Source organism: Brachyistius frenatus, unplaced genomic scaffold (genome assembly GCF_029030835.1).
Source record: "Brachyistius frenatus isolate BFR_SWC_R1_liver_20210118 unplaced genomic scaffold, ASM2903083v1 Contig_33, whole genome shotgun sequence".
NCBI classification, from domain to species: domain Eukaryota; kingdom Metazoa; phylum Chordata; class Actinopteri; family Embiotocidae; genus Brachyistius; species Brachyistius frenatus.
In genome coordinates this window covers 3,165,501-3,178,997 of record NW_027210632.1, presented here as the reverse complement: position 1 = coordinate 3,178,997, position 13,497 = coordinate 3,165,501, and the positions used below count along the sequence as shown (strand labels likewise).

Here is a 13,497-nt window from a genome sequence, read left to right as displayed (position 1 = left end):
AAAGTTCTGATACATCCATGTACACCACCTGCCCTGCACCAAACAGCCAATTTAGTGCCTAAACACAGATAAGACAGGTGTGTTGTTAAGGAGTTTATAGGGAGCATAACAAAGCTAAAAAAAAGCAAGCGAAACACAGAAACATGACCTGTAGTGAATGCTTGTCTCTTTCTGTATCTGCTAAATGTGTAAATAGTGTATCTGTTTTCTAAGACATTTGCAGATCAGTTAAATTAATACAGGTTTAAGTGTGGGGAAGGCTTTTCTTCTGTTTCTTTTATTGTTTTACACATTCAGCAAATGTGAAAAAGTATAATAAAACTAACTGGGTAAAAACAGGCTACAATGTGTATGAGACCCCAACAATGTTCTTCATTGGGCATTTTAGCTTCTACCTTCTCTAAAGGTTGTGTGGATATCAGTTCTGCAGTTCACCGCACTTTCACTTTAACCTGTTGACCACCAAAGTACAGTTTGCTGCAGGTCATGTTCGCACAAAAGAGCAACAGACGAGGTGAAATCAGTGCAACTGTGTGTGAAACAGGGAGTGACAGGGATGTGTGTTTCTGGGTGAATTAGGAATGTGTGTGAGTGTTTGCGCGCGCGCGTGTGTGTGTGTGTGTGTGTGTGTGTGTGTGTGTGTGTGTGTGTGTGTGTGTGTGTGTGTGTGTGTGTGTGTGTGTGTGTGTGTGTGTGTGTGTGTGTGTGTGTGCATGTGCGTGTGTGTGTGTGTGTGTGTGTGCCTGGCAGGCAGCAGGTGTGGCCTCTGCCATCAGCTCCCGACCCCACCCACCTGTCCAGGGAATTGCCCGGTTGCCGTCGCCTAGCAACTCATTCGTCATCTCCACGATGACTCGTTTACAACTGAGCCACAACGCTGTTGTTTTCCCGATCAGTGAGGGCACATCTTATTGTGTGTGTATGTGTGTGTTTATGCTGGGAGCGGTACAGGAGTTAAGTTGCCAAGAAAATAAAACATACATTAATAAGTGGGCATTTTCCATTTTAAGCAGATCATTTATGATCTTATTCACCCTTCTAACTTGATTGCCTTTAAAAAAAAAGTTATAGCCTAAACCTTTTCAGTGTTAACATCACCCATTATCCATGAATAATCAGCCATCTCTCATGAACTCTCATTTTTAATATGAGAGCAGAGACGAGTAAGCAGTGCTTGATAAAAAGGTTTAATTTCCCCCAAAATTTAAAATCTCATTAAAACACATTTGCAGAGCAAGAGTTTTGGCATGTTATTTAAATAAGATTTGCAGTGCACCTGTGGCCATTTTCTACATTGGATTACACTTTAAAGTCAAGTAAAGAAGACACACCATGTTTTCTTTTCGCTACTTCTTGCATTTCTGATCATCTTTGAGTTGTTTTATGGGTACTTTTTCTAATGCTGACATCACTGGAAAAATGCCAGTTGTAAGCACACGGAGAGCAGTCCAAGCCACATCAAATGATACAACATGATGAAGCATCTGTCAAATCTGCAAAGTTAAAATGTCACTGTCATATCCAGTCACATTTTTCATTGCTCTGCAAGACAAACAAATTGATGTATATTCTGCTGAGCCTTCACTAAAGAGCAAAATGTAAAGAAACTGCATTCGTGCAAAAATATTGCATTATACTGTACCCCCACCCCTGTCTCCCGCCCACACCCCTTTTTCCCCCTACTGGCTGCCAAGCGCAATTCATGTATTAATTCTTCAGGGCGAGTGTGTTACCGTGGCAACAAATGATTTCCAAGTTTAAAGTTTAATCACCATCTCCCCCGCACAGTGTCTTCTTGGCAAAGATGATGGGACATGTGTTTTATCTCCACATAAGCTGACAAGAGCTTCATCATCATTCTTCATCATCACTTCCAACTGTTCGGGAGGAAAGATGGAACATGATAGCAGATCGAAAAAGCATCGACTTGGGTGCAACTTGAGCAAGAGTTTTTGTGTCTTTTAAGGAATTTGTGTTTACGCTTTGAAAGTACAGTCCGGCATTTAGAAAAAGGTTCATTCCCTTTTTTGAAAGTAGTTGGTCAAATCAGAAGATTAATGACACTTAGTCTTTTGTGAAACAAGGCAAAAAAGCAGGAATTTATGGTGCGTCAAAGGGCCTGGCTTTTTAAAAATAAATTATTTCCATAACTCATAAAAGAGTGCATGAAATAATTCCTCAATATTTCACACTACTCCTATAAGAGTAATTTAAACTACATATTTCGTCTTTCTTCAAGTCTTTGCAAATCCATCACACATCCTCTTAGTCTTAAACTCATCATCTTTGTAGGTGGCAGGTTTTTTTTTGCTGGTGATGGTCGATGTGGTTACACCTTGTTGACTCAGGGAAAGAGAAGTGATGGCGAGTGTGAGTGATATGGTGTCTCAGTCGGGACAGGGGGCAGCCTCGGTCCTTTATGTGCACTGACTGATCACATTACTATTAGTGAAAGCTATTCTGTCAGGAGGAGAAGTTGTGGCCCAGCAAAGGAGGGCCTCGGGGTGAAACATGCAGAGACGGGAAGCTGTCTTCAGGGGGAATCCGAGGTGATTGGATATGAAGGGTCCTGTTCTATTTTTTTTTACCACTTACAAAATCCTGATTCCTTCTGACCAAATTCGATTTTGGCTTTTGTGATTTGATAGATAACTCTCAATAGAATTTAGGTTGACAAGACTCATTTAACCACACCCCAAGCACAGTTATAAACTGTCACATATGTAACAGGTGGCTCTGACAAATGTCTTGTCCTACTATTTTTTGTTAAATACGTTGTACTTTCTGCCTCAAATGTATCCACTCTCGTATCCTCATGATCTACGGTATCATCTTTCCGCATTTGCCAGCGCTCCCTTTCTTAATTCACATTCATGTTTCCAGACGTTGGCTTCAACTAATATCAAGACACTAACGTTAGTCACTGGTTAGTGACAGCGCATCCCTGTCTGTGTTTCATCCAGACTTTTACAGATGTCAATATTGGAGCAAGAGAACAAATGTGGCCTAAGAGCAAAATGATTCTGGTCATTAAATCAAAATCCAGATGTTTTCCACTGTACTGTTCTGAATCTAACAGGTATCTGTGTTTTTTTTTTAATTTGTGTCAGGATTTCAAATGGTTTGGTACATGTTGTTTATCACCGGGGAAGACAAACAATTTTCAGGATCGAAATGTTTTTGCTTTAATGTGAACCTTTTACAATTGAAGTTTAAAAGTACCAACTGTAATACAACAAGTCGGAGAGTCGACATGCCAGCTGCTCTGTGAAGATTTAAGCATGCGATGCTTGCACTGATACTGCAATTATGATATTTCAGGTGTAATGTCTGCCGTGTTCATCGTTTCAGTTTAGTATGTTTGTTTGTTAACATTCTCAAATTGGCACTAGATAAAGTACAGATGAGACTAATGCGAATGTCTTCTGTTTTAAGAATTCAAATTTAGACCTCAATAGCCGAGTGACAGACTGTTTATGTTTATGAAAAATAAGTCTCACTGACATTAATTCTCACCTTATATGTTTGATCACATTTCAAACACATCATCGTCATCATTTCTGTAGCAAAAAAAAACAAAGCCTTACAGAGCAAATGTTTTCAACCTCTCTGAATGCTGACAAGTCCTCTTTGGAGATCAAGCTATGTTCGATGGATGTGTAACCTCCGCCTGACCTTGAATAAGCAGATGCATTCGGCGACATCTCCTGACGTGGCCCCGCCAGATATCTGTCATGTTGATCAACCTCACCGCTCTGTGAATCGCAGACGCAGGACGACAGCAACGCATTTTCCGGCCACATCTTTGAAGGCAAAAGAGGGAACAAACACATCTTTAGAAGTGGAAGATCTGAGGGATTCATCAGCAACAGAAAGGGAGAAAGCAGAGAGGGAGATATTGAGAAGAGGCATGGAGAGGATGAATATAAAAGACAACACGGGGAACATGAAACGATAGGGGGAGACAGAAAGGGAATAACGTAGACAACAGAGTGGGATCTGGCGGGGAGAGCCTGCCACATCCTTTGATCAAATTGTGAACATTTTCAGCAAGAAGCACGAGAATTTAACCAAGCCGCTTCCTTCAATGCTCCACATCCGTTTCTCACGAAACACCTCTGGAAAGAAATAATGCAGAGAGTTGTAGTAAGTTTGATGTTTCATTAAAAGTAAAAAAAAAAAAAAAATGAGTGAAATTACAGAAAACTGCTATCCCATTTATCATTTCACAGTAGTTCAGAGACAAAAAAAACAACAACAACCCGTATGGCTTTTTAACGCTCGTATCTGTTTGCTAAACATTAAGCTACAGCACACTGGTCCGTTTGCTTAATTTAGCATAAAAACAGGAGGGCAGCAGTGAGCTTCAATAGGTGGATTTTTTTTTTTTTTTTTACCCTTTAAACAGTCAGGTCTCTTTTTTATTTTTATTTTTATTTTTTTATTTCAATATAATCATATACAGCAGAGTTTATGGTTGACCAAGTATGAAGTTATAGCTGGCATTAGCTTAGATTTGCACAGAAACTGAAAAGAAGTGAAAACAGCCAGCCTATCTCTGGCCGAAGAGCTAGGCCAGATGTAAATGTATGATTCGTCATTAAAAACAAACAAACAAACAAACAAAAAAACTACTAGTATCAATCTTCATTAAGAAAGCACGTTTATAGTTCCAAACATTTTTAAATATGCCCAATTTCAATTGGGAAAACACCTCTTAAACTTTGTGACTCAGTGAACATCAGCCAGCTGTCAGATTTAAATATCCTGTAGCTTCTTGCAAGAGCTTAGCGCTGCTATATTTAAAAAAATGTTTTCTCTATTTAAAAGTCCAGCTGAGACTCCTGCTGCTCACTGAGCCCCAATGCAGCAATCACAGCCATTTATGGTGTCTGCAACAGGTGTCCATACGAAGATTACAATTACACCAGATCATCAGCCGTGCTGAAGAGTCCCTACACAAGTCATCCTTCAGGCTTAATGTAATAGACTGGCATCTGGTCATCACCATTTAAGAGCAGGGAATCACCCGAAGGAACTAAATGACTGCTCTGAAATGGTGACCCTGACGATTTGTAAAAGGCACAAATACACACTGAGGAGCTTCACGGCAGCAGTTTAGGGCATGGTTTCACAAAATTAGCCAAATGTTTAATTAATTCTACACATATTTTACCACCGTGACTCTTAGCATACTTTTGCTCCATAAACAATCACATAAATCCATTACAATAGTAAAAACAGGAATAGTTAGGTAAAATGGTCAAATTGAAAACAGTACAATTAAAGTTGCAGAGACTCTACCGTAGTGCACCAAGATCAATATCATGACTTAAACATCTATGATTCCAGGCTGTCATTTGTCAAATGCAATCTCCTTTTTCTTTGTTGCAATTTACTGTTATCCCTTAGGACCACAAAATGTTCAAGTAAGACCGTATACTGAACAGCACAGATTTGAATATTTAAAGAGTTTTCTTTTATAACTGTGTAACTATAGAAAATCTATCATTTTAATTGTAGAATTTGCAAGTAGGTTAAAGTTAGGTAACAATATTAAAAGTTTGTGATTGGTGAAGTATAGACTGAATTTTCTGGTGATTGAGGTGCCAAGGTGGTCACAAAATAAAAAATCCTCGCTTCCAAGCGCATTTTTATTTTGTGACTTAGCAGGCCGAAACAGGTGTTTTTGAAGCTGCAGAGTCAACATTGAGCAGGTGCTGACACGCGTATGGATCCACACGGTCTGTAAACACACACTCACACACAGTCCCACACTGTTCCCCCGTCTCTGAAATAAATGCGCCTGTAAATTAAGACACATTTAATTAATTTGGATTATTCTGGATCGCTTTCTTGAACTTGGAATACTTATTGTGAAAGGGCCAAAAGAAACTACAAACAGACGCCACTGGATGAAACTGCACAATGAGCTTCTCACTCCCTCTGCAGGCAGAAATATATAAATGTCAGCATTCAAATTAAGATCCCCACCAGCTACGACATGTCAGGAGTATGAAATGAGCATCAAACTTTCAAAAGGATCTGTGCAAAATTTGAATTTTTGATCATTGCATGGAGTTTACGGTCATTTTCAAACTTGCATAAGATTATGATATATGATGACGAGAGAAGCACAGACTATTATCTTCGATCAAATTGTTATTTAGTTACTTATTTTATTGTTATGTTGCAGGCCCCAAATGAAAAATAGAAAGCGTTGTAGCTCAGAGAAACTGATGTTCTCTCTCCATCAGAATGTTTTAAAGTGCATGTTATTGTTGCTGATTACATTTGCACCAATCATGGAAGTGTCAATATTTGTAAGTCTGCGAAGCATCATCCGGGGCAAACAAATATTTAAATATACTTAATTGAAATGCTTGACAATGTCACTCATACAAATAAACAAGACATGGCCATTGGCTGCAAGTCAAAGCTGACATGCAATTCCTTTTCATCAGTGTCACAGAATTTCATCAAGTAATTTATCAAATGCCTTTGCTTCTCTCTCAAAACTTTCTTTAACCTGAGGAAGCTGGTAACACAACAAAGGTGCACTTTTAAAATGCGAACGGAGGACAGAACAGTACACAGCTGCTCTTTTCACTCTTCTGTGATCTTTCTTTGTCTCAGATTGATTCACTTCTATCCAGGCTGCTGTCAAACGCATCACTGCTGATCAAAATATGAAGAAATCCTAAACCCACGGAAATATTTTAATAACAGAAAAATTATGCTTCACACAAAAATAGAACTTTTCTAAATAATTTATGCCAACTGTCTGAAGTATGTCAAACACAATGATCATCATTTACTTCTGACTGAATACGGTAAAGAGCCCAGCTGGCAATCAAAGAGCTAGTAAATTTATCTGTGGTGGGTCTAACTGTCAGGAAATGTACTGTATTTAAAGAAGCCAAAGAAGAGGGGAGACCACCCGCAAGTTGTAACTTACAAAATAAATAAAAGAAGTACTTTAACTAAAACAGGAAATTAAATAAATATCAAAGTAGAAACATATAGTGGTGGATTTACGAAACATCAGTGGGGTTTGTGATGAATGGATGAGAAGAGGATGTGCTGTGTGGTTGTTGGTGCACCAAATGAGTGATTCCAGCATTTTATTAACCATTAGTTAATTCAGATAAACTCCATGAGTAGGCTCTGAATACAAATGTAATATTGTTCATTTTCTGCTTCATTTATATACTCCAATTCAGTATTTTCACTGCTGAAGTGAGGCTCTGTTTATTTACCTGTTCATAAGAGCACCATTGATGATTTTTCATGCACGCGATAAACTCAGGGAGAACATACTCAGAGTTGATTGAAGTAACTCTGATTTTAGGATCACCTGGACTTTCCAAACGACTATTGTGAACAAGCCATTCCCATAACAAGCTAAGGCCTGAGACCTTGGTGAGAATTATTATAACTAAAATTTCTTGGGGTGCCAAAACCTTTGCCCCTTACTTTTTGTTCACAACCAATAACATTAATATCACTCTGATCTTGCTTAAGATTTTGAAAAGAACGTTTCATATTTACCTTGAGGCCTTTTGTTGATCCGTTCATCTTCTACTCATTTAATTATTGACAGTATGGTCAAAATTTTAAGATGCCACTGCGCCATGCCAATGTGTCGTATACATTTTTTTTTTTTTTTTTTTTACAAATAAACCAACAAATGTTTCCATAAAAAGCCTGCACAATCACCTATTGCAGATTAGTTTCACTAAGAAGCTAAACTGAGAGATCCAACTGTACACAGCTACACAGTGTTGAGGGCTAATCAGGCCAAAATCAATGAAGACACCTACATGGGTGTCACATGGTTGTGTAGGTCATATTAGGATGTTGCTATGGCCTTACAAGTACTTGAATACTACCTAAATTAAAAACAGCATGGCACCATCTTGTGGCTGTAATCTGCTACTTTATCCTCCGCAAACCAGATATGAAACCACTACGGAAAAATTTAAATAATGAGAAAGAAACCAATCATTTTGAAGTAAAACTGTGTTGTGATCAATAATGCAGTATGCAGTGTATATTGAAGTCTATGCACAATAACAAGGCTTCATTTGTACTGATATTTAATATTTAGACATGGGGCAACAGCCATTTTTACAGCACATTTTGCATAATTTATCAATACCTCCTGTATACAATCACAAAACCATGACAGTAGATTTTTTTTTCTGTTTACTTACAAGTGAAAAACCAGACAGGTTTAACAAGCATAATCTTTGTACAGTCAGCATACATCATCAATAATTATAAGTTCTCTTCATAATTCCCCCCCCCCTCTATAACATTTTGTTCTATATCGTTCTCTACCTCACTCTTATTTTTTCTTTAATAATTTCTGGAGACAAAAATAGTATGAACCACCAACGAAACATGCAACATCCAGTGTGAGCACATTTAAATTCTCCTGCAACTACTTGAGTTGATAAGATAGACTTCTGTGTTAGACTCTGGTAAACCTTTAGTGTTTGGTGTTAAAGGGTCGGGTAAATCTGGGTCTCTATAGTCAGACAGAAGCTCCTCTCTCAGTCCATCCGCTGTACAGTGATCAAGAGAAAAACAACTTCCTGTTGTTCCTCCAATATGATCACACACCTTTTTTTGTTGTCTGTTAAAAGACCTATTGCTCCCAAACCCCAGTATAAAAAAACCGATGTATTTACAAGGTTGGAAATAGAGAGATGGCGTCTGCGTGTGTGTGTGTGTGTGTGTGTGTCTGTGTGTGAGCGTGTTTAATTCATTGTGTGTTACGAGAGATTTGATATTCTTAGACAGACAACACTTAAAAAGAAGAGATATGCATTAGAGCCAATGACATGCATGGACTTGGTATGAAGATGCTACACACACAAGCACGCACAAAATTAAGAAAAACAAACTAAAGAAACACACACTGACCTAAAAACTACTATTGTTTCAGGTATAAAGTCCATTGATTACAATGATGTCCTTTTTTTTTTTTTTTTGGTAATTTCTTATACACATACTCAAAAATAAAACTATTCAAAGGGAAGTGCATAAAAAAAATGGGAGTCATTTGAATAGGAATGTTCTTTTTTTTTTCTTGATTCATAGCTACGTGGATTGACATTTTTATGTGTGTGTGTTCGTGCACAAGGGCAAAAAAGTTGGTTCTCTGAGTTTCAGGCCCTCTAAATGTTGTAAACAAGCACTACATTGTGTATAAAAACAAAACGTTTTTTTCCCTGTACACCTGATATGTACCATAAACAAATATAATACAACATATGAAATAGTCTCACAGGCAATAAATAAAGATTCATACAGTGATACAAAAAAAAAAAAATCACATGTTAAATAATCAAAAAAAAATGATATTAAAGCAGTAACCATTTTGTGGAGGACATGAAAACACAGAAGTGCAAAATAAAAATCTAGACGTTTCCCACAAGGTGTCACATTTCTGGCAATCAAGATGCAGTTACTACCTTCACACCATAGATGTTGCATAGAAATCACTCAGATATTAAATGTAGTTTCACTGCAAAGTTGGACTGAAAATGTTGAATGAACCAGCTTGGACTGTCTCTTGACCCCCGTAAAGCACACGAGGAGCTTTTGCTCGGGACGTAACACAACAAACGGTTGACGATTCAAAGTGGAAATGGGAACATCAAGACAAAAAACATCAACATGCTACAGCGATAGCAGTGTCGTATCGTCGGATGGTCATAGCGCTTTTTTCACGGGGAGATTCTGGCACGTTTATCTGTTTGTTCGCTACAACATCTCCTGATGTTGTCTTTTGCTTGATTTGACCTCTCTACTTCCTCACCTTGAAACCTCTATTTTTTTAGCAGAATAACGACGATGTCAGTTTTACATTCTAAGCAGAAAAAGCGCAAAATACCACGAAAGCGTGCGTTGTTGAGTCGACTGCCCTGACGAACTAAAAGCTGATATAAGACTCGCGGATCTCACAAAGAAAAAACAGGAAGTGCTTAAATCTCATATGGTAAACATTTCACATTCTAAAGGGGCGTCATGGATAAATAAAAACTTCTATGACGCAATCATCAAGACTCGATTGTCTGTGATAAAGATATCTATATATCTATTTATATATATTAGAATTAATGTCCAGCTATGACACTTCACTATATACAAAGTGAACCTTAGAGGTCTTTTTTTTTGTGCAGAACATGTGGCACTGCAAGTAGATAGACTCATGCGCACAATATATAGTGTCCAATTTGATATATATATATTGATACTGATTCTTTATTGAACAATAATCATTTGATAAAACTCAGATGAAAAGGGTGGGGAACAAGCTGTTTTTGTTAATTAATCCAAAAACATGCTTGCTGCTATTTTTTTTTCTCCTGAACTGGAATGCTATAGGCAGTGTGTTATAAAATATACGACCTTCCCAGGATAGATTTTTAAAGTACTTAAATAATTGAGGAGAAGATAAATGATAGAACTCTACGCTAATATCATAATACAAAAATAAATAAGAGGTCTCTGTGGCAGAGTCTTCAATATTTCGTTCCCAAAATGCTTTGTAAATCAATACAATTCTGCAGAAACAATGAGGAGCGCCCATTTGAAGAATCTTCGATGGATAAAACATCTATATAAATGAATAAATGAGGATCTACAAAGTGTGTCCATTCCCTGTATCTATTAGAATTAAAGTTTCTCTCCTGTGTGAATGGCTGTGTGCAAAGTTATCGAAAACAATTGTGTATGTTTGTGTGTTAGAAGTGTGTAATACCTGGTTGATTCCGCGCTTGACCTCTGACCTCAGCACCTGTGCTCTCCTCAGCCTCCAGCTACACCACTGTACACTATACGTCTTGTAAACATGAGTTCATTTCCTGTAAACACTTCCTGCAAACTTCCCGCGTTACATAAATCATCAGCAGAACATCTTCCAAAAACTCAAAGCTATCCGAGCCCTGAAACAAGGACTGAAGAAAGAGATACTCTGCGCCCCCCGAACCCAAACCACCCTTTTCCCTCGATCCCCACCCCACCCCACCCCACCCCCGCCCCTCTCGCAGACGAGTGGATCAGTGGTACAGATGTTGAACTTAATCATCCCCAGATGTCAGAACCCTCCTCTTTTTTTTCTTTTCTTAGATTTTGTCTCCACCTATGAGTGGATCTGAGTGGTGCTGGCGAGCAGCTTGTGCCAGCTCACCACTCGCTTGCGCAGGTCGACTTTGTCCAGCCACACGTAGGCCTCCCCGATGAGGGTCTTCTTCACAAACTTTCCCCCATTGGACACCAGGAACAGCTGGTGTGGATAAAAAAGAAGGCAGAAATTCATAAGATGAAGTATTTGTAGGAAAGTTAAGAAGATATTAGTGCATACTTAAAGGAACAGTTTTACTATTCAGGCTTGCCGTTTCCCCATTTCTGTCTTTATGCTGAGCTTCTACCTTCATATTCACATACACGACTGGTATTACTCTTTATTTAACTTTTGGCAGGAAAGTAAATAACAATATTCAAATATCAAGATTTTCTGTACAGATTGTCTACATTCTTACAATATTTAACTATCATCTTTTATGTGTAAGTATGCAAATTTATCATTACCTGTATTGAGTGTCCGGTAGGGTTCATACAGAAGCGGAAGGTCTCGTTAAAGGATGGCTCGCGGTCGTGACGACACACTCTGGTCTTCTTTTTGATGATCCTTTTTTGTGTGGCAATATTCACCACGTAGAGCTTCACATAAAGATCTGTGGACACAGTCACGCATCCATATAAATCTGTTGTCATACTGCTATTTAATTTGTTGAAGTGTGATTTTGGCACAGTGCAGAGGGAAAGTCTTGGTGCAGCCCTTCTGGAAGACCCTTTCCTTCTCTATCCAATAGTGTTAGGTTTCATTTATTTGTGTAAAAGACGGCTTAGTTTCATGCTGTTTCTCTTTTGTCTTCTCTGTGTTTTCTGCTGTGTTAATAAAAACATGCTATTTTTCAGTTTTGTGACCGTAATTTAAGAAGTATGCCCACTTTTTTCCAGCCAATAAATCAACATTTAATTTCACCAATTTACCTAAAAAAAAAAAAAAAAAATGTAAATGCCTACATTAGGCAATGCACAGTTTTCAATCATGGTTTTTACATACATATGTTGTTCTGATTTATGACATATATCCTTATCTAATTTGCAATTGTGTCTCTATAGTAAAAAAAACAACTGCACTGAAAACTATGCTTTTGTATAAACAACATTTTTGGTTTACCTACAAATTTTTGGTTTGGTTTTGCCGAGAAGAAACACCAAAGATCCAACCGCCCTGACTCTGCAGAAAGCCGCAGATGCTCATAGCCGTCACAATGATAAAGTGTCAACATTATGAGTCACTGAGGCAACTTCTGTACTGCAGAACAGCTCCACATATATTGTCAATGGAAATAAAGCTCTGTGTGCAGGTTCCATCTGGAAGCAAATGCAAATCAAACAAATGGCAGGCAGCTTGGGTATTAGGATGTAAATATTACGAGACGAGGCGAGGTGGGCAGCAATCTGTGTTTCAACCAGGGAGAAAAGACACCGGAGACATGTCTGTCCACTGTTCATAAAGTCAGATTAACATACAATCTGTCTAAATCATGATTTATACAGCCATCTTCAACTGTAAAATAGCAATAAATAGTAGCCTACTATCATCAGAGGCTTCACATTTTTCAAAGCACAAACTTAGCTTTTAATGAATTTGAAATATTTTAACTGTAGTACGGAATAAAATTGTTAAAGTAAGTCTTTACTGTCTACAACTTTAGTTCTGAGTCCACACTCATAAAATGCCCACACTGTGTTTTGTAAGAGGCCTACGTGTTCATCAGTGAGCTACTCCTGCCTTAAGGGTGTTTTTAGCGTGCGCATACACTATATATATTACTGGAAAGGTAAACGCTCTACTGGGAAATGTGGGCTTGGAAACACTATGACAACAGCAGTTGTTCTGCATCTATAAAAAACTGGCAAACTCTTAACAGCATGTCAGATGCAGAACAAGTGTTTGTGTGGGCTTCCCAGCTGTCAAATGTAACAAATGATATGTATCGTGGAAAATCTCTGTAAAAATCAGCTTTTATCTCTTTGAAAATTATAAAAGCATGAGTAATGACAATAGATCAGAGGGGGATAAATTACCAGTGATAACCTGCATATTTTGTCACAACAGCATGTGCAGTGGGTGAATTTATATCCATGTCAGTTTGCACATGTTCAGTCACGTGTGTAGATCAGGTACTTATCATTACCAGGCAGGTGGTCTGGAGTCTTGAACTTGTAGGTGATGTTGCGACACTGTAGAATCTCAAGGACCAGATGCTCCCCTTCCGTCTTCATCTCCTTCTTCAGAGCGATCTTTATCTCCCCCATTATCTGGGTCTTACCTACATGTACACATAAATCATGTCAACTATAAACTACGCTTGGCTTTGAGGTCGATTATGAAACAATATCTGCGGTTTA

The 13,497-nt window shown here is 38.2% G+C and overlaps 1 protein-coding gene across 8 annotated transcripts in view; it reads right to left on the bottom strand.

Annotated features, from left to right (window-relative positions):
• Positions 1-8,082: 8,082 nt before the first annotated feature.
• pcloa (piccolo presynaptic cytomatrix protein a) overlaps positions 8,083-13,497 on the bottom strand; it is a 56,886-nt gene continuing 51,471 nt past the window's right edge. For all 8 annotated transcript variants that reach the window (XM_069700370.1, XM_069700368.1, XM_069700366.1 and 5 more), the window contains 3 exons: positions 13,284-13,418; positions 11,605-11,750; positions 8,083-11,299 (listed from right to left, as the gene is read on the bottom strand). In XM_069700370.1, the coding sequence (XP_069556471.1) occupies positions 11,156-11,299; positions 11,605-11,750; positions 13,284-13,418 (425 nt within the window). In that variant the 3' untranslated portion in view covers positions 8,083-11,155. The remainder of the gene's footprint in view (positions 11,300-11,604; positions 11,751-13,283; positions 13,419-13,497) is intronic.